General features: G+C 36.7%; 2 protein-coding genes across 3 annotated transcripts in view; one reads left to right on the top strand and one right to left on the bottom strand.

Annotated features, from left to right (window-relative positions):
- Positions 1-6,957, bottom strand: part of LOC133665251 (uncharacterized) — a 55,740-nt gene extending 48,783 nt beyond the window's left edge. The window contains exon 1 of the mRNA XM_062070501.1: positions 6,904-6,957. Within this exon, the coding sequence (XP_061926485.1) occupies positions 6,904-6,957 (54 nt within the window). The remainder of the gene's footprint in view (positions 1-6,903) is intronic.
- fam189a1 (family with sequence similarity 189 member A1) overlaps positions 1-21,905 on the top strand; it is a 287,604-nt gene that overhangs the window by 128,607 nt on the left and 137,092 nt on the right. For both annotated transcript variants that reach the window (XM_062068824.1, XM_062068833.1), the window contains exon 2: positions 9,332-9,388. In XM_062068824.1, the coding sequence (XP_061924808.1) occupies positions 9,332-9,388 (57 nt within the window). The remainder of the gene's footprint in view (positions 1-9,331; positions 9,389-21,905) is intronic.

Raw genomic sequence — 21,905 nt, 5'->3', positions numbered from 1 at the left:
ATCCTTTATGAAAATTAACAAACAGACAACAGGTACATTGACAACTAGAATTAGGTTCAATTCTATATGTTCAGTAGTCACGTGTTCATATTCCAGATAATGTCCAAAATGTATGTGAAAAATCCAACAAATAGGTTCATGGATCCAAGTGGGGAAAAAAAGTGGTCAATATCTCCCACCGCAGTGAAGCCAATGCCGCATCGGCATTATTTGAAAAAAGTAAATAAAACAAAATAAATGGTCAAAAAACTATGAAAATAGAAATGTTCTTTAGACGTTATATCTTCAGTAAGAAAGTTTGGCTACAAAATAAACTTAAATGGTACAGTTATTTTAGAAATACGGCCGTAAATCAGTCACAATGACGGCATTCGAAGGGATGCTAGATTAGCAATTATCTCTATTAGCCTTTGTAGCTTTGAGGTTGTAAACCCGAACTAAAACTTTTACAAATGACATGTTGACTCGCTGATGAATAAAAGTTTAGCAGAGACAAAGTGTTGTCCATTATTGTATTGTATGGAAGTATTATTGTAGCAAAATTAAAATGCATATCTCAATCTGTGCGTCTGTGATCCAATTCAATGTGTGTGTCTGTATCTCAATGTGTGTGTGTGTGTGTGTGTGTGTGTGTGTGTGTGTGTGTGTGTGTGTGTGTGTGTGTAATCAGGTCAGTGTGTGCGTGTTTTAAGTAGTCTGTCCATATTATGATTTGTCTGTGGGTCAAAAAAAAAGATCTGTATTTGTACGTATTTCCTCGATTGGCTGACTTTTTACGTGCACATTTTTTGCTACGTTTCTGCCTTGAAAGAGTTGGGTGTGCATATTCAGATGTGTGTATGTGTAAAGGAGTTAAAAATGGTAATGTTTTTATTTTGTTATTGAAGTATTGTGTTTGTGTGAATTTGATCTCAAACGAGTTCTTTATTGTTGTTGATTGACTGGTATTTTATTTTACTCCTTCCTGTCATGGCATACCGTCCGGCTTCCATAGTTTCCTCTAGCTTCTGTAGCTCCTCCCCTTCCTCCTCACTTCGCTGCTTGCGATGCTGAGGTGAGTTGTAACCAAAATGCCGTCGTGCAGTGGGTTTATTTTTGTAATTCTTGTCGTAAATTGTTTACTTTTTATGTACCCTTAAGATATCAAGTGTTTTGATTCTTATTTTAACCCCTATTTTGAGCGCCAGAAGCATTTTGTTTGAGTAACAGTGTTGGCATGATTTGTTTGAAGCGGTCCTCTTTCAAGTTTTCGAAGGTCCTGAGTTCAATCCCGAGCTCGGGATCTTTCCGTGCGGAGTTTGTATGTTCTCCCCTTGACTGCGTGGGTTCCCTCCGGGTACTCCGGCTTCCTCCCACCTCCAAAGACATGCACCTGGGGATAGGTTGATTGGCAACACTAAATTGGCCCTAGTGTGTGAATGTGACTGTGTGAATGTTGTCTGTCTATCTGTGTTGGCGCCTTTTGTATGAAAAAAGAGCTGAATAGACCCGCTCATCATCAGTGCGCCTTATAATCCGGTGCACCCTATGGTCCAGAAAATACGGTAATTGCCTCCATTTTGATTCAGTCCATCAAAAAAAAACAGTTGTGACCCTAAACAACCAAATACTCTATACTAAAATAGTGTTTATGCTAGGGTGTAATGTCTTTAATATAAGTGTGACATCTTTATTCTCGTCGATCGGACAATAAACTGCAGAGAAAGACATACAATACTCTGTAATTGATACACTGCGTGAGCTCAACTGTGTGTTTAGCCTGTCCTTCCTTCTTAATGAGCAACCTGTGTTAACATGTGTTAAAAAAGTCAGAGCCTCATCAACCATGAAGCTCGCCGCACCTCACTGGGCTGAAGGGAAGATTGGCTTGGATGCTCAGTCTTTATCTTCACAAATCTCAATCCTATCATGTGCGTTTTTTCCACATCCCCTTCATAGAATTAGAATTACTTTTTGCCTGGGGGTGCTGCATTGGACTATAGTATATATATATTTTTATATATACACTACCGTTCAAAAGTTTGGGGTCACCCAAACAATTTTGTGGAATAGTCTTCATATCTAAGAACAAGAATAGACTGTCGAGTTTCAGATGAAAGTTCTCTTTTTCTGGCCATTTTGAGCATTTAATTGACCCCACAAATGTGATGCTCCAGAAACTCAATCTGCTCAAAGGAAGGTCAGTTTTGTAGCTTCTGTAACGAGCTAAACTGTTTTCAGATGTGTGAACATGATTGCACAAGGGTTTTCTAATCATCAATTAGCCTTCTGAGCCAATGAGCAAACACTTTGTACCATTAGAACACTGGAGTGATAGTTGCTGGAAATGGGCCTCTATACACCAATGTAGATATTGCACCAAAAACCAGACATTTGCAGCTACAATAGTCATTTACCACATTAGCAATGTATAGAGTGTATTTCTTTAAAGTTAAGACTAGTTTAAAGGTATCTTCATTGAAAAGTACAGTGCTTTTCGTTCAAAAATAAGGACATTTCAATGTGACCCCAAACTTTTGAACGGTAGTATATATATATATATATATATATATATATATATATATATATATATATATATATATATATATATATATATATATATATATATATATATATATATATATATATATATATATATATATATATATATATATATTTGCCTGGGGGTGCTGCATTGGACTATTATATATATATATATATATATATATATATATATATATATATATATATATATATATATTATATATATATATATATATATATATATATATATATATATACACTACCGTTCAAAAGTTTGGGGTCACCCAAACAATTTTGTGGAATAGCCTTCATTACTAAGAACAAGAATAGACTGTCGAGTTTCAGATGAAAGTTCTCTTTTTCTGGCCATTTTGAGCGTTTAATTGACCCCACAAATGTGATGCTCCAGAAACTCAATCTGCTCAAAGGAAGACCAGTTTTGTAGCTTCTGTAACGAGCTAAACTGTTTTCAGATGTGTGAACATGATTGCACAAGGGTTTTCTAATCATCAATTAGCCTTCTGAGCCAATGAGCAAACACATTGTACCATTAGAACACTGGAGTGATAGTTGCTGGAAATGGGCCTCTATACACCTATGTAGATATTGCACCAAAAACCAGACATTTGCAGCTAGAATAGTCATTTACCACATTAGCAATGTATAGAGTGTATTTCTTTAAAGTTAAGACTAGTTTAAAGTTATCTTCATTGAAAAGTACAGTGCTTTTCCTTCAAAAATAAGGACATTTCAATGTGACCCCAAACTTTTGAATGGTAGTGTATGTATATATTGATTTGTTTTTCTGCACCATGACTAGGAAAGATTGTTTGGAACGTGTCATATGAATAAATGCTATGCTACGTTTCCTATGAAAAATAATTCTTAGTTGAGTTACTTCAGTTGGCCACCGAATGACAATGCAGTTGCAGTTAATAGAACACTGGTTATTTATATATGATATACAGCACTCCAGGCCATAATGCTTATTGAACTTGTGCCGTCTTATGGGCCAAATTTAAGGCCTGCATTTGACCGGCAGGCTGTAGTTTAGACACCCCTGAATTAGACAGTAAATTTATTCACATAGCGTTGTAAGACAGTGCACAATAAATCCATACATATGACATTGTAATAAGGTGCAAAATCGTAGTCGATGCTATATTGCATTGTAGGATATGCAGAGCTATGGTAATATGTACATTGGCAGTGATGAATATGTCTCCATATATTTTACATAGTGAGTGGTCCGATGACAGTACTAATCTGTGAGGTTCACTAAACTTCCACCACTTTTTGTGAATATTTAAATGAAACATTTGCTTGCTTTTTGATGTTTTCCATGTTAAACGTGAAAATAAGACGATGCGGTTTTTTTCAGCAGAGTATGACCGGAGTGCAAATCAGGGTCAAGAAACACAGAAATTGATGTCTTGTGTTGGTAAGGTTGTGTGGTAACCTGTCATAATGGAGTTCACAAAGACTGAATTGAAAGCGACTGGATTTTGTCTTTGAAGTTAAAGACATTTCACCTTTAATTCAAAATGCTTCTTCACCTTTTACTTTGTGAAGCCTTTTAAAAATATATATTTTGGTAGAAGGTGAAACAAAGTCCCACCGCCATTAAAGTACATGTGTAAGTTGACATCATATGATCAATTGTGATTATCCGTTAAACCATACCCAATTATATTTTCAATCTACAAAGTATGTGGAAAATACCGTCTATTGCTTGTATTCTGTGACGTGACTTTTTACCGGAAGTGAAAACCAGTGGTGCTCAACCAAGCCAAGATGGCTGTTGTACAGCAAGCAGCCCACAAACTGTCTAAGTATACAAGGGGCCTAAATCTTTCTGCAAAAAGCAGAAACGAGCAAAAAAAAATCAAGCTATGCAATGGAATAGATCCCTATGATTAAGGTTTTAGAATGGCCTTCCCAAAGTCCTGACTTAAACGTGTGGACAATGCTGAAGAAACAAGTCTATGTCAGAAAACCAACAAATTTAGCTGAACTGCACCAATTTTGTCAAGAGGAGTGGTCAAAAATTCAGCCAGAAGCTTGCCAGAAGCTTGTGGATGGCTACCAAAAGCGCCTTATTGCAGTGAAACTTGCCAAGGGACATGTAACCAAATATTAACATTGCTGTATGTATACTTTTGACCCAGCAGATTTGGTCACATTTTCAGTAGACCCATAATAAATTCATAAAAGAATCAAACTTCATGAATGTTTTTTGTGACCAACAAGTATGTGCTCCGATCACTCTATCACAAAAAAGTAAGAGTTGTAAAAATTATTGGAAACTACAGACAGCCATGACATTATGTCCTTCATAAGTGTATGTAAACCTTTGACCACGACTGTATATCGGTGGCTTATAGTCCAGTGCAGCTAATATACAAAAAATATATTTTTCTTCTAAAATTTAGTGGGTGCGGATTATAACTTGGTGCGACTTATAGTCCGGAAAATACGGTATATCCTCAGTGCAAGAGGCTACAATATATATCCCGATATAGATTTTAGGCCATCCCTGAGGGCATAACTTCTGTTATGAATTGGTGCAATATGAATATAAATAAAACTGACCCGACATTGTCTTGTACTGACTTGATGACTGACTTTAAAAAAAACAAACAGCAAGCTGCAGGGAGACTGTCACAGAAGAGTGCAGACTAGAGGAGTCCGTGGCAGAGAGTCAAACGTAGCGTTATGATATAGTGTGTAATGTCATAAGACAGTCCATATCAAAAGCGGAGGCTGGACTATGAGGATGATTGCTGTTGGCAAACTATCTGACCAAACCAACAGGCAATGCTAAACGGATTAGACAAGATGGCTAAACACAACTGGAAAGAAAGAAGCTGACAAACATTGACATAGAAACTGATTGGCTAAATGGAGAAACAAAAGGGATTGATGACATTTAGTGTTTGTTAGTTTTTTCCTTTAATCGAATGGTGTCAGTAATGCCTCCCACGGGCCTTATCTGCGTAACACTAAAAGAAATCAAAGTGTCAAACTAAATTGATTAGAATGTTTGAGCCAATGTGGAATCCACTCAGTATTGTGGCTGGAGATGAATGTGTAGGCTTTTTTGTTGCCTTAAATAAGATTTTGTTTGTGGCCCCGTTTTGGCATTTAATATTACTCGAGACTGCGGCCTAAAGAGTATTGTAAAACAGTCATCCCTCGCCACATCACGCTTGGGAGTTTGCAATTTGTAAAGATGCAGAGCCATTTGATTTCCCAGGCGAGAATGAAATCTCCCACGGCCCACCTGAGAAAATTTGCACACCTCCATCCAGAGAAAAGTCTATATGCGGTAGGGCTGGGTGATATGGACGAAAAAGTATATCTCGATATATTTTTACTTAAACTCAATATTCGATATATTTTCCGGTGAAAGTATACATATAAAGATAACCCAGTTAGTCAAGATGGGTAATAACAACACAGAAAATAAACTGTTTAAGTAGTACAGCATTACATAACATAAATAAAAACAGAAAAATATTCTTTCCACGTGAAATAAATAATATAGTTGTGCAAATAATACAAAATGTATCAAACCCAGATAAAAAACAAGTTTGCAGGCAGGCACTTTGTGATTCACACGATGTGTCGACGATGTAATGGCCTGTCACACACGTACGGTTCTGGTCAGCTTCCAAGTAAGTGACTTTACCTAATTGTGCGGTTATGATCTTCCTCACTTCGGCATACATTTTTGGTAACTCGAGAACAGTTTTGATTTGGGCTTACATGGTAAACAACTCAAAAGAATGTGGCCACATTTGTCCAAATGTGGCCAAGTAGACGCATTGTGGGTTTCCTGGACGTCGTCTACATTGCTAAAAGAAAAATCTAAAGAAGAGAATCCTTCTGCCATCTTCCACGTTTTTTTAATATACAGTATAAATCGCCCGCTTGAATCGCCCTCTTTTCTTCTACGACTCTCCCATCGTCATTTGGGATGTCTGTTGTGATTTCCCTTCCTGGTTCCATGACCCGCCCTATCTTACCTCTGATTGGCCTGTCCCTAATGTTTTGCCGTAATGTCAACCAATCGTGACTCATCATAGTAAACAACCTGTGACGATCTGTCACTTCATTTCTGTTTGTGCTTCTTTGTTTTGTATTTACTTCTCATCAGTGCTCTTATTTTGTTTCCATTTCCTGCTTGTCCCATTGAGGGCTGTGTTTTTTCCTCACCTGCTGTTGATGGCAGCCGGTCCACACCTGCTGCCAATCAGCATGTTTCTATTTATGCCTGTCTCGAGCACTCCTCAGTGCTCGAAGATTGACTTATGTTGGTAACTGTTACATGCAAGACTGCTTTCTCCTTCTGTTTAATGAGATCCAAACTCATCTTACCTGCTCTCCGTTCTCCTGGTTCCTGCATCTTGTGGTAACTAATCCGGCAGCCATGCGAGTTCCTAACACAACCAACCAATCATGGATGTTCTTATATGTGCAAGCACGTCTTGGGTGCAGGAAACGGAGTGTTGAGAGGGAATGGGAAACGGGGGAGGACAAGGAACGCAACAAATAAGCGGTGTTTGGTCATTTTAACGTGAAATAAATTATATCGATATTACAATACTTCCTTAATTAATATCTTGTTTAAAAATATACCAATATACCTTACAAACTCGATATAACGCCCAGCCCTAATATGCGGCAAGACAGTTAGCAATTATTTATTTAACATGTACAAACAAAAAAATGCAATCTGAAGAAAAAATAGAAACCATTTCAATAATTTCCCCGAGAATAAAATATTAACTTAACACCTACAAATGTAGTGCACATGGCATGGGGAGGAAATTGGTGTAATACATGAGCCACGTTCTCTTATTTTTCTCTCCTTTCTCTAAATGTATGTGGAAGTAGTGGTGATGGAAACTTCCTCCATCATCTCTTTTAGGGAATGTGAAGTCTTGAGTTTACCTCATAAGGTCCTCGACTAAGCAATTCAGTTCTTTAGTGTGTCAGTCAATTGGTGTGGCCAGTCAGCAGGATCCATGGGGGCAGCTTTGATAGATTCACAGACATCTGTTGAAGATGAGGATGTGTCTTCAGGTTGTTGGATTGTAACATTGAGTCTGCTGCTACTGCTTCATTATCCGAACAACTTTGAAATATATATGTTGTTGTATTAATAATGATGATTTTAGTTCAGACCAACATTTTCAATTTTGACTCTGTTTTGAGTGTTCATTATGCCCTGTTAATACAATGAGTATAAAATACTGTAATTATATATAAAACATATATAAGAAAAAAATATATAATATATATGAGTATAACATAATGATAGGTGCAACACATAATATATGTACAGCATAACCTCTTACTTCCTATTCCAGTAATAGAGTTATAGTACCTATACTTATCTATAGCTAAAAATTCCATATTACAGCACTGAAAGCTAGTTTTTGAGCATGCAAGCTAATATCCATGATTAATATCCATTATTTTCTCTTGCAGCCTGATGTTATTAGTAATAAAACACATTTAAGCACTCATTTTTATGCAGCCAAAGTAGGACAACTATTTCAGATGCATTTATTTGAGTTGATTTAAAAATGAGTATGACTATTATTAGACTATTATTGAATAAGATGTATTACCGTTGAACATATATGTTGTATACTTTTAATTGAAAAAGGATTGTTACTAAAGTCTGTTACAAACAAACACTCACCTGGACCTACAAACCCCGTTTCCATATGAGTTGGGAAATTGTGTTAGATGTAAATATAAACGGGATACAAGGATTTGCAAATCCTTTTCAACCCATATTCAATTGAATGCACTACAAAGACAAGATATTTTGATGTTCAAACTCATAAACTTTTTTTTTTTTTTTGCAAATAATAATTAACTTAGAATTTCATGGCTGCAACACGTGCCAAAGTAGTTGGGAAAGGGCATGTTCACCACTGTGTTACATGGCCTTTCCTTTTAACAACACTCAGTAAACATTTGGGAACTGAGGAGACACATTTTTTAAGCTTCTCAGGTGGAATTCCTTCCCATTCTTGCTTGATGTACAGCTTAAGTTGTTCAACAGTCCGGGGGTCTCCCTCGTGGAATTTTAGGCTTCATAATGCGCCACACATTTTCAATGGGAGACATGTCTGGACTACAGGCAGGCCTGAGTGTTGTTAAAAGGAAAGGCCATGTAACACAGTGGTGATCATGCCCTTTCCCAACTACTTTGGCACGTGTTGCAGCCATGAAATTCTAAGTTTATTATTATTTGCAAAAAATAAATAAAGTTTATGAGTTTGAACATCAAATATCTTGTCTTTGTACTGCAGTCAATTGAATATGGGTTGAAAAGGATTTGCAAATCATTGTATTCCGTAAATATTTACATCTAACACAATTTCCCAACTCATATGGAAATAGGGTTTGTATAATGTCCAAAGTTGATATGAAAGGTAAAAAAATACAACGGGTAAAGAAAACTGTTTGATATCTCCTGCTGCGGCGAAGCCAATTCAAAACTGTTATGCCACTTGGGCAATAATTGAAAAAGTAAACAAAACACAATAAATGTGCAAAACCTATGAAAAAACACATTTCATTTTGACACTATGGGCCTGATCTATTTAGATTTAAATACCACGCGCTAAACAGAGTGTACAAAATGTGATTGTATAAACATTTAATCGGAGTGACTTCCGAATGTAAACAATCAACCATATGCTTCTGTATCAACTAATCTGTGTATTCATAGTCTTGTTTATATGCATTCGCTCTGACAACGTCCTTCATGTGCTTTTGTGTGCAGGTTCTTCTCTCGGGGCTTATTGGAGTGGTTTCATGGAAGAGGCCGCTCTCACTGGTGGTGAGTATTCGCTGAACGCTCTCACACTGCGCCGACAATGAGACCGCCGTTTCATAAGAGGGTTCCCTTCATTGGGATTTTGTGGATGATTTTTTTTCGTGATCAGATGAGGTCACGCAAGGTTGAGGATCAAGCTTTGTGTAAAGGTGTACATCAGGGATATTGAACTAAATTGTCCACATTTCCAAAAAGCTAAAGAATTCTCCCTTCACTATGAGTCTTATTTTGTATACTCTGAAGAACCAGTGTCCTCTACAGCAGTGGTCCCCAACCTTTTTGTAGCTGCGGACCGGTCAACGCTTGAAAATTTGTCCAACGAGGTGTATTTGTTTTTTTTTTTTTCATAAAGAAATACAATCATGTGTGCTTACGGACTGTATCCCTGCAGACTGTATTGATCTATATTGATATATAATGTATATATTGTGTTTTTATGTTGATTTAATAAAAAAATAAAAAATTAAAAAAATATTTTTTTATTTTTTTATTTTTTTTCTTGTGCGGCCCGGTACCAATATGTCCGCGGACCGGTACCGGTTGGGGACCACTGCTCTACAGTACTGTTCTATGTATTTTGTCAGAGTTACAGAAAAGCTATGCCGTTTTTAAAGACCTACTGCAAAAATGTGCTTCTTTTACAAATGATGACAAAGAGAGGACCTAAAATGGAACCTTAAAGAACACCACTAATTCAATTAAAGAAGTCGAACAAGTGACCACTGATAGTATGTAAATAAAAAAGCTAAAGCAACACCTTATATAAATCGCATATACTTTAAAAAAATTGTAAAACTCTCAAGATAGAAAGGACTTTAAGGGGTGCCTTGAGGAACGCCTCTGTAATGTAAACCACACATTTGGACCCCAGTGTCCTATGTTTGCCAGCAAGGTTAAAATGCCAATGCTAGAGTCTGCTAATGGGTTTACAGTGGTGCAAAATGTTTGCCTCCCTCAGGCCACCGCCACTTTAACAGCCCGATGTACGTACGTTATCTATCTATCGGTATAAAATAGTGTTGTCCCGGTACCAAAATGTATTTCGATATTTTTCGATACTTTTCTACATAAAGACAACCACAAAAAATGGCATTATTGGCTTTATTTTAACAAAAAATGTTATGGTATGTTAAACATATGTTTCTTATTGCAATTTTGTCCTTAAATAAAATAGTGAACATACAAAACAACTTTTCTTTTATTAGTAAGTAAGCAAACAAAGGCTCCTGATTTGTCTGCTGACGTATGCAGTAACATATTGTGTCATTTATATTCTATAATTTTGTCAACATTATGAGGGACAAGTGGTAGAAAATTAATTATTAATATACTTGTTCATTTACTGTTAATATCTGCTTACTTTCTCTTTTAACATGTTATATCTACACTTCTGTTAAAATGTAATAATCACTTATTCTTCTGTTGTTTGATACTTTACATTAGTTTTGGATGAGACCACAAATTTGGGTATCAATCCGATACCAAGTCGTTACAGGATCATACAATGGTCATAATTTAAGTCCTCGTGTGTCCATGGACATATTTCCTGAGTTTATAAACATAATATACATTTATAAAAAATTTAAAAAGATTTTGTGATGCTAAAAAAATATCAATGTAATCATAGTAGTATTGACTAGATTTGCTCCTGTATTTGATTACAGTGGATGTCAGGTGTAGATCCACCCATGGTGTTTGTTTACATTTTGACGCCGGTGAGCTACGGTGTGTAGTGAAACATGTTTAGCTATTACTAGTCCTGCAGGGATGATACTTGTAAGAAACATATTTTATTTGTCGCCATGGAGGCAAGGATTAGTGATTTAGAAGTAGCTAAAACACTGCCAACTGCGGCTGGATGTTAGCCGCTAGCTAGCTGGCCGTGTCTTAAAGCACCTCTTCCTGAGGGCGTTTCAGTATTATAACTTCACCTTCATCGTTAGTTTTTAAGCCAAAATGAGTTACAGTTAAAACTCTACTATGCAACGCGAAAGCCATTTATCAACAACACCCAGAAACGCCGCCGGCTTTGCTGGGCCCGAGCTCATCTAAGACGGACTGATGCAAAGTGGAAAAGTGTTCTGTGGTCTGACGAGTCCATATTTCAAATCTGCAGTGTAAACGTACTCAGAGATTGTCAGCGGATAATGTGATGCCAACTTGAACACATCATTGGACTGCAATGATAGACTTTGACATCCCTTACATCAAATATCAGATTGTGCTTGAATTAGTCCACATACCTGCAAACATACTTGCCAACCTTGAGACCTCCGAATTCGGGAGATTGGGGGGGTTTGCGGTGGGGGGTTGTGGGTGGGGGGCGGGGTCCGGGGGCGGGGTTAAGGGGGGAGGAGTATATTTATAGCTACAATTAACTGAAATTCAAGTATTTCTTATATATATATGTACAGTATATATATATATATATATATATACACTACCGTTCAAAAGTTTGGGGTCACATTGAAATGTCCTTATTTTTGAAGGTAAAGCACTGTACTTTCCAATGAAGATAACTTTAAACTAGTCTTAACTTTAAAGAAATACACTCTATACATTCCTAATGTGGTAAATGACTATTCTAGCTGCAAATGTCAGGTTTTTGGTGCAATATCTACATAGGAGTATAGAGGCCCATTTCCAGAATTTATCACTCCAGTGTTCTAATGGTACAATGTGTTTGCTCATTGGCTCAGAAGGCTAATTGATGATTAGAAAACCCTTGTGCAATCATGTTCACACATCTGAAAACAGTTTAGCTCGTTACAGAAGCTACAAAACTGACCTTCCTTTGAGCAGATTGAGTTTCTGGAGCATCACATTTGTGGGGTCAATTAAACGCTCAAAATGGCCTGAAAAAGAGAACTTTCATCTGAAACTCGACAGTCTAATTTTGTTATTAGAAATGAAGGCTATTCCACAAAATTGTTTGGGTGACCCCAAACTTTTGAACGGTAGTATATATATATATATATATATATATATATATATATATATATATATATATATATATATATATATATATATATATATATATATATATATATATATATATATATATATATATATATATATATATATATATATAATTATATATATATATATATATATATATATATATATATATATATATATATATATATATATATATATATATATATATATATATATAATTATATATAATATATATATATATATATATATATATATATATATATATATATATATATATATATATATATATATATATATATATATATATATATATATATATATATATATATATATAAAATAAATACTTGAATTTCAGTGTTCATTTATTTACACATATACACACACATAACACTCCTCTACTCATTGTTGTATTTGAAAGTGCAATGCTTTGCAGCCAGTAGCACAGCCTTTGAAGGAGCATAGGTATGGGCAGCATCTGTGAAATTTAATTTGCAGGAGAGGAGTGAGTTTAGGGTTGACATCCTCGTTCTATTCTCTGTCACTCGTCGCCGCCATGACTGTCTCTTCTTCGTACTTGTGCTTCGTCTCCTTCTTGTCGTGTGCGCAGTTGTGCACTCTCCAAAAGCCGTAGATTTTATGACGTGACTGGGCCGGCACGCTGTTTATATGGAGAAAAAGCGGACGTGACGACAGGCTGTCCTCACTCAGGTCCGCATGGACCTGGAGGGGGCGTGCCTGTTGTACGGCTGGAAATCGGGAGAAATTCGGGAGAATGGTTGTCCTGGGAGATTTTCGGGAGAGGCACTGAAATTCGGGAGTCTCCCGGAAAATTCGGGAGGGTTGGCAAGTATGCCTGCAAACCGTGTTGTTTATGTTTCTTTAAGAAGACATTCCTAAATGCAAATGATTTCTGCCATTATTTCTCCTCATCTTCCCTGTATTTAAAGTCGAAATAAAAAAGTGCAGTTCAGCTTCTAAGCCTCTCATCCAACTCTATTTCATGCTCTCTTAATGCCATAAATAATCTCATCTCATTTCTGCGGCTTCACCACATTGTCTTCACCCCCCCCCCCCCCCCCCATCTCTCTCTCTGCAGATTGCCTGTCTCGCTCCCTTTAGTTTTATCACCGCGCTACACAGATCCTCTTCCCTCGCGTTTCTGTCTCCCTTCCCCCACCTTTTCCTTTGCCTTTGTGTAACATCGGACCAGACAAGCGATTTGATTCGCTGCCGCTCTCCAAGATCACACAAAATAACCCATCATTTAGGTAGAAAAGGCCACACAAGTAGAGTGCACTCTCCTTACTTAGCAAGCATGGCCAATTTTCTGGAATAGTGTCTCCTTTAATGCAGCAATGTCAGTCATGTCCTTCCAAGGGTCTGCGAGGTAATACCTGCCTTGCATTTTCTGAATATCGCTCGATATTAATTCATTTTGACATACTTGTTTGACGTGACTGGCATGTGAGTCATGGCTGTTCCTGCTCGCCTCTGCCGTGCTTTCATCAACTCAAATGTTTGTTTCAGAGGCAACAGGCAGCCCGCTTTCTGAACGACTCTGACTATTTTGACTGTCGCTTCACAAGGACAATCTGTTTGTTTTTTCAGCGTTTTCACAGGAAATGACTTTGTTTAGTTCAGTTTCAGTTTCAGTTTATTTCGAACATGCATACGATTCAGTGTAATGCATCACATGTTTCCAGTTGTTTCATTACAGCACGTCCGAAAAGGAGTAGGAAGAAGCAGAGCTTATTTAATCCTACCCCTTTTCATGTCATAGCAATTTTATCCCATTGCTTTTTTCTCTGTTTGTTACAGAACAGTGAATAAACTAATAATAAACACATAAATAATAATGTAATAATAATAATATACCATAAGTAAGTAAACAAATATTAAATACATAAATAATCATTATCACATCATAATTTTGTGAACACTTTGAACAGTCTCTTAAACTGAAACATATTGTTACTTTGTTTGATTTCTTTGCTTAATCCGTTCCATCATTTAATTCATTTACGGATATGCTGAAGATTTTAAGTGTTGTACGTGCATACACATGTTTTAAATTAGATTTTCCTCTAAGGTTATATTTCTCCTCTTTTGTTGAGAAGAATTGTTGTACATTCTTGGGTAGCAGGTTGTAGTTTGCTTTGTATATCATTTTAGCTGTTTGCAAATGCACCAAATCGTTGTATGTTCTCTATAGTGTATTATTCTAATTGATATTTTTTGTAACACAGTCAGTGTATGAAGCGCACATTTGTAGTTGTTTCCGCATATTTCTGCACAATAACTCAGATATGGTAACACTAGCGAGCAGTAGAGAATATAAAGTGATTTTTGGTCTAGAACATGTTTTGCTTTATTCATTATTGACATGTTTGTTGCTACTTTATGTTGTATATTTTTTACATGAGGTTTCCAGTTCATTTTATCATCTATTATTACACTCCAAAATGTGTTTTTTTTTACCCTTCCAATGTCTACTCCGTCTATTTGTATTTGTGTTTGACTTTCTCTTCTATTGTTACCAAATAGCAATATCTTAGTTTTACTGTTTTTGTCAAACCATCTTTTTAATTTCTTAATTTCTTCTGTTATTATTTGTATTATCTTCTGTGTGTTCTCTCCTGAACAAAACACAGTTGTATCACCTGCAAATAATACTAACTTTAAGTCCTTTGTAACTTTACAAACGTCGTTTATATAAAGATTGAACAATGTTGGTCCCAGTATTGATCCCTGAGGTACGCCACAAAATATTTTGTGTGTTCGCCTATCTTCACGTATTGCTTCCTGTTGGTTGAATAGCTTCTTACTCAGTTCAAGACCAACCCTCTGATTCCATACAGTTCTAATTTGTTTATTAAGATATTATGATCGTGTCAAATGCTTTTGTTGAATTAATAAACACTGCTGCTGCGCACTGCTTACTATTTATTGCATTGGTGATGTCTTCCATTATTTCGATTAATGCCATTGATGTTGAGATGTTGGCTCTGTATTCCTATTGGTTGTCTGCGAGTGTTTCGTTTTCATTCATGAATTTGTCCAATCTGTTGTTGAACAATTTTTCAATGATTTTAGAAAATTGTGAAAGTAGAGAAACAGGTCTGTAGTTTGTAAATTGGTGTTTGTATCCAGTCTTATAAATTAGTACAACTTTTGCTATTTTCATTTTATCTGGGAAATTGCCTATTAGAAATGATAGGTTGCTGATATATATTAAAGGTTCTGAAATCTCTTCAATAACCTTTTTTATCGTTTCCATATCAATACCGATCAGTTGAGATCTTGGATTTAAATTTTTTCACAATATTGATTATTTCCTCTTTTGTCACACCTTCGAGGAACCTCGAATTGGGATTTTTGTCTATAGTGTTCAAGTCCTCAATTTAAATCATTGCTTTCATTTTTTATTTGCGTCGTCAAAATGTTGTATTGCTTTTTGGGTCATCCTTTAACCTTAAAAATAATAATAAACAATGTTTAACAATGTTTTATCTGAGGATTGCAATCTATTTGTGGTTATGCTTTGCAGGCAGGGGTGTAGATGACGGTATCTAATTTGCATAATTGACCATGACGCATGTAATTGATCAAAATGGCTAAGAGGGAACTTAATATTTGCTAAATATAGCTACAAAGTTGTTACGTTGAACCCACAGCATCTTGAACATATTCATATCACGGCTTGTGTATGTCCATATATTACTCTGTAATCATTGCACTTAGCTAGTACGGTACATCTATATTGGAATATTGTATACAATACTCTTCTGGATTGGATGGTAAACCACTTTTTGGTATTCTTAATTTATACATGTGTAAAGATAATACATTAAATCCTGATCCTAACTTGGCAACCCTGAGCCCTCCTGCAAAAGGAGTTCCCCTAGTAATTATAATTGTGAACAAATAGAGGGGACCTAATACTTTATAAATACAGGAACTAAGTTGGCAAAACTGATCCGTACTGCTCCATCTTCTTATTCTCTGGCAGACTAGGTACGTATGAGCGGTGTTAAGAATCGGACTTATGATGCATACCTTCACCTAACAAGTAGCTGCAAATGTATCTATGGTTGTCCAAATGTATTTGTGGCGCCATAAATAAATGAACGTATAATAATTGCACCTGGCTAAATTGTGGCCCTAAGCAGAATTGTGTTTGTATCAACTTCCACTTAATTACAACATTTTTGTTTTCATTATAAAAGTTTGACTTGATCTGATGCATGTTTTGTACTGAAACAAATTCATGGTTCTTTTACATAGTTAAAAAATAAAAATGCAAACCTTCCTGTTAAATCGGCAATCAAACCTTGTGTGAATGTCTCATGTGACCAGCACTAATGCTGAAAACTATGGGGGACAGTAAGATCATCTCGGGAAATTTGCCATTATGTTCTTGTCAGAGATGGGGCAGGAAAGGGCTAGGAACACGTTTGCATAAATGGAAGGGTAGCCCTTCCAGCATTGGGCAAATCTAAGCATATTTGATCGTGGATGCCTTACCTACTCAAGCTGTATACTACAAAACCCAAAACCAGTGAAGTTGGCACGTTGTGTAAATGGTAAATAAAAACAGAATACAATAATTTGCAAATCATTTTCAACTTATATTCAATTGAATAGACTGCAAAGACAAGATATTTAATGTTCGAACTGAGAAACTGAATTTTGTTTTGCAAATAATCATTATCTTAGAATTTAATGGCAGCAACACGTTGCAAAAAAGTTGTCACAGGGGCACTTTTACCACTGTGTTACATGGCCTTTCCTTTTAACAACACTCAGTAAACGTTTGGGAACTGAGGAGACCAATTTTTTAAGCTTTTTAGGTGGAATTCTTTCCCATTGTTGCTTGATGTACAGCTTAAGTTGTTCAACAGTCCGGGGTCTCCGTTGTGGTATTTTAGGCTTCATATTGCGCCACACATTTTCAATGGGAGACAGGTCTGGACTACAGGCAGGCCAGTCTAGTACCCGCACTCTTTTACTATAAAGCCACGCTGTTGTAACACGTGGCTTGGCATTGTCTTGCTGAAATAAGCAGGGGCGTCCATGATAACGTTGCTTGGATGGCAACACATGTTGCTCCAAAACCTGTATGTACCTTTCAGCATTAATGGTGCCTTCACATATGTGTAAGTTACCCATGTCTTGGGCACTAATACATCCCCCATAACATCACAGATGCTGGCTTTTCAACTTTGCGCCTATAACAATTCGGATGATTATTTTCCTCTTTGTTCCGGAGGACACGACGTCCACAGTTTCCAAAAACAATTTGAAATGTGGACTCGTCAGACCACAGAACACTTTTCCACTTTGCATCAGTCCATCTTAGATGAGCTCGGGCGTTGTTAATAAATGTCTTTCGCTTTGCATAGTAGTTTTAACTTGCACTTACAGATGTAGCGATGAACTGTAGTTACTGGCAGTGGTTTCCTGAAGTGTTCCTGAGCCCATGTGGTGATATCCTTCACACACTGATGTCGGTTTTTGATGCAGTACCGCCTGAGGGGTTGAAGGTCACAGGCATTCAATGTTGGTTTTCAGCCTTGCTGCTTACGTGCAATGATTTCTTCAGATTCTCTGAACCTTTTGATGATATTACGCACCGTAGATGGTGTAATCCCTAAATTCCTTGCAATAGCTGGTTGAGAAATGTTGTTCTTAAACAATTTGCTCACGCATTTGTTCACAAAGTGGTGACCCTCGCCCCATCCTTGTTTGTGAATGACTGAGCATTTCATGGCATTTAATTTTAGTGTTTCATTGTGAAGCAGAACTCACCAAATTTGGGGTTAAACTGTCATGAGACGGGTTAGTTTCACCCTACTGAGGATGTGTTGTTGCAATAGCAATCTTGCAAATATAACCTTAAAAAGTAATTTAAAACCTTTGTATGCGCGTACAACACTTAAGACTTTTAGCATATCAGTGTGTAGAGTAAAATTATGGAATGGATTAAGTAAAGAAATCAAACAATGTACTAATATGACTCAGTTCAAGAGGTTGTTAAAACTACAAGTGTTTACTAAGTACAAAGAAGGAAAATGTTGATTAATATCTTGAACTTTATTGAAAATGGTATGTATTTCATCTCATTATGAGAATCAGAATTGATTTGATGACTTATAAAGAGAACTGCGGTATTTGGAAATCCACTATAGAATGCAAATTATGTTACGAGATGAGAACGGGAAGTGGTAGGAAGTGGAAAAAGGGTAAGATTAAATAAACCTTGCTTCTTCCGACTTCTTTTCGGACATATTGTCATCATCAGTGTGTGCATGTTTGAAATAAATCGACACCATACCATACCATGAAATAAAAGTCTATTTTACCCTAACAACATTTTGGATATCACGGAAATAACAATTCTCCTGTAGTATTGTAATGTTTGTGGTGAAATGAGGTGCAAATCAAGACTTGGGGGAAAAAAACACTGACACTCCGATGATAAGACACAGGTGGTAGAACACAAAGGAAGGCACAACAGAGAAGAAGGCTTCAAACATGAACGGAAGAGGTCATGGCTGTCGAGGCACTTAAATAACACAGGTGTACTCGACAGATGATTTCTAATCACTGAGCCATTAGAGATTATCATACTTGACAAAATTTGTTCCAAAAAGTTTGTTTTTTTCATATACAAATAATGTATTTTGTTCATTTATCCATGCTAAAGACTTTTAGGGACAGGCAGAACAATGGAATGCGGTACATACCTGGCAATACACCTGTTGCCAATAAAACAACTGCTATATGTCTGCTAGTGGCTCCCTGGAGCATTTTTTAAAAAGTATTGAAAATTGAAAAAGATGGGGGGGAAATTATTTTTTAGTATGTTTTTATATCAGGACGAACATGACACAAACCTTCCCAATTGTTAGAAAGTCCACTGTTTAACATGTTTGTGTGTATGCTTCACTGATGAGAGTACTTGGTGAACATTGTTTTGTCCTACTAATTTCGGTGGTTCTTGAACTCACCATACTGTGGACTGTGACGCAACAGTTTGTTTACATGTAAAATCTTCCACTCCTTCTTTGTCTCATTTTGTCCACCAAAAGTTTTATACTGTGTGTGAATGCACAAAGGTGAGCTTTGTTGATGTTATTGACTTGTTTGCAGTGCTAATCAGGCATATTTGGTCAGTGCATGACTGCAAGCTAATCAATGCTAACATGCTATTTAGGCTAGCTGTATGTACATATTGCATCATTATGCCTCATTTGTAGGTATATTTGAGCTCATTTAATATCCTTTACTTGTATCCTCTTTGTATATAATTTAGTTTTGCATGTCTCATGACACATTCCAGATAGTTGTTGGTGTGCCATGTTGTTCCAGACCACAGCAAACTGTACCTAGCTTGCCAAAGATTGTAATACATCTATTAAAAGAAGACAGCCTGCCGTTTCCTTTAACTTGGACACACACATCTATACCTTTGGCCATTAAAAGCCAGTCATTTCCAGGAGTTATCTCACCTTCTGAGGAGCCTTTGAGTTACTAATAGTTTCTAATGTTGTAAAAATGTGTAGAATAAATATTACATTTCAACATTTCTGTCAACGAAGATTTGCTTCAGCCTGCGACACGTAGTCATTTTGATACTAGGCTATTATAGCTAATATAGACACGAGTGACGTGCAGTCACTAGAGGCAGGTGAGGCGGGGCCTCACCTGCCATCATGGAAAGAAAAAAAATGTAAAAAGAAAAAAAAAAAATTAAATTGTTATATTTATCCAGTGATTATACTATAAAGTTATTTTCCATTTAACTTCACCAGTTTTAGATTATTTTTATTTAAAATCGCTGAATTTTCACATTTGCTGTTCAAATACTGAGAAGAGACGGTGCTGTGATCAGCAGCCAGTTAAGGCACGTCACTCAGTTGAGCCTCACCATGGAGGACTCGGCTAACTGCTGGCCTGCTGTGCAGTGAGACCGTATTGCTATATGAACTATATTATACATTTCCATAGTTTAGTTAGCTGAGGTATATAATGTACAGTGTATTTTGTCAACAACTGTATGTGTGTAACGTATTTCTTGTGCTGAGCAATCATAAAACGACTGCGAAGACGCACTGTTTGAGGCTCGCATTAATCCCGCCTCCTGGTGGTAGAGAATGCAACCCCCGTTGTAGAATGCACCCCCTGACGGGAATGTTATATCAACTAAAGCCCACACTTAAACTTTCCACGTGCAAGATTGAATCTATTTAAAAAAGTTATTTAATATTAAGCCAAAAAGTGCAAAAACAATAATGTTTGTGTTGGAGGAGTTGTGAATGACAGGGCCACAACATTAGGTACACCTGCAGACTGCAGCACGGATTTCATATTTCATTCATTCACAACTCCTCCAACATGAACATTATTGTTTTTGCACTTTTTGCCTTCTTATTGAGCTGCTGCATTTTTTGGTTGAGTTGTTTATTTATTTTGAGTAACTTCTACATTTATAAAAGGGAGGAATGTAACAGAGTGATCTATGTTTGTCTGTTGCCATCTCCTGGTTAATGTTGGCTATAGCGTACTGGGGTTACTTTTTGGTTGGCCAACGATTTACGTGGTGTTGCGCACCTGACGTCAAGTGTGTTGAGTCTGTTCTGAAGTCTACAGTAAAGAGACGTACTTCATCACCTCGCCTGGTTATTGCCTCCAACCCAATATATTACATAAAGGTAAGACCATAATAACGTTTTTTTTAATTAAATGTGCTTTTTTGTGTGCTACAGTTTGTATGTGTAAAGTTAAAGTTAAGTTAAAGTACCAATGATTGTCACACACACACTAGGTGTGGTGAAATGTTTCCTCTGCATTTGACCCATCCCCTTGATCACCCCCTGGGAGGTGAGGGGAGCAGTGGGCAGCAACGGCCCGGGAATCATTTTTGGTGATTTAACCCCCAATACCAACCATTGATGCTGAGTGCCAAGCAGGGAAGAATGCTGGTATGAGCTTTTAAACATAACCCGTTAACTGCTGCCAATCAAAAGGTGAATAAGATACTCTTTAGGGTTCATATGTTTGTAAATCTGACTGTGATGAAGTCAGTGCCTCACCAGCCATGAACCTCACCGCACGTCACTGATAGACACTTACAATCATGTGTTGCCTTCATTAGACTTAGACTTAGACCTAGACTTAGACTTAGACTTCCTTTTTATTGACATTCAAATTTGAACTTTTCAGACAGATAAGAACAACATTTTGTTGCATTAGCTCATGGTAGTGCAGAATAAAAACTAAATAAGATATAAATAAATAGATTACTGTACAGATAAATATATTACACTTTTGCATATGCATCCACGTTTATGGATGTATATTATATTGTCTTTATATTCCAGCGAGTTAATCCATTTTGGGCGGGAATTGAGGGGATAATTATTCTGCGTTCAAGAGTATTACGGCCTGAGGGAAGAAGCTGTTACAGAACCTGGAGGTTCTGCTACGGAGGCTGCGGAACCTCTTTCTAGAGTCCAGCAGTGAAAACAGTCCTTGGTGGGGGTGGGAGGAGTCTCTGCAG

This window comes from Entelurus aequoreus, linkage group LG02 (assembly GCF_033978785.1).
Source record: "Entelurus aequoreus isolate RoL-2023_Sb linkage group LG02, RoL_Eaeq_v1.1, whole genome shotgun sequence".
In the NCBI taxonomy this organism is placed as follows: domain Eukaryota; kingdom Metazoa; phylum Chordata; class Actinopteri; order Syngnathiformes; family Syngnathidae; genus Entelurus; species Entelurus aequoreus.
This window is presented reverse-complemented; position numbering and strand designations above follow the sequence as displayed.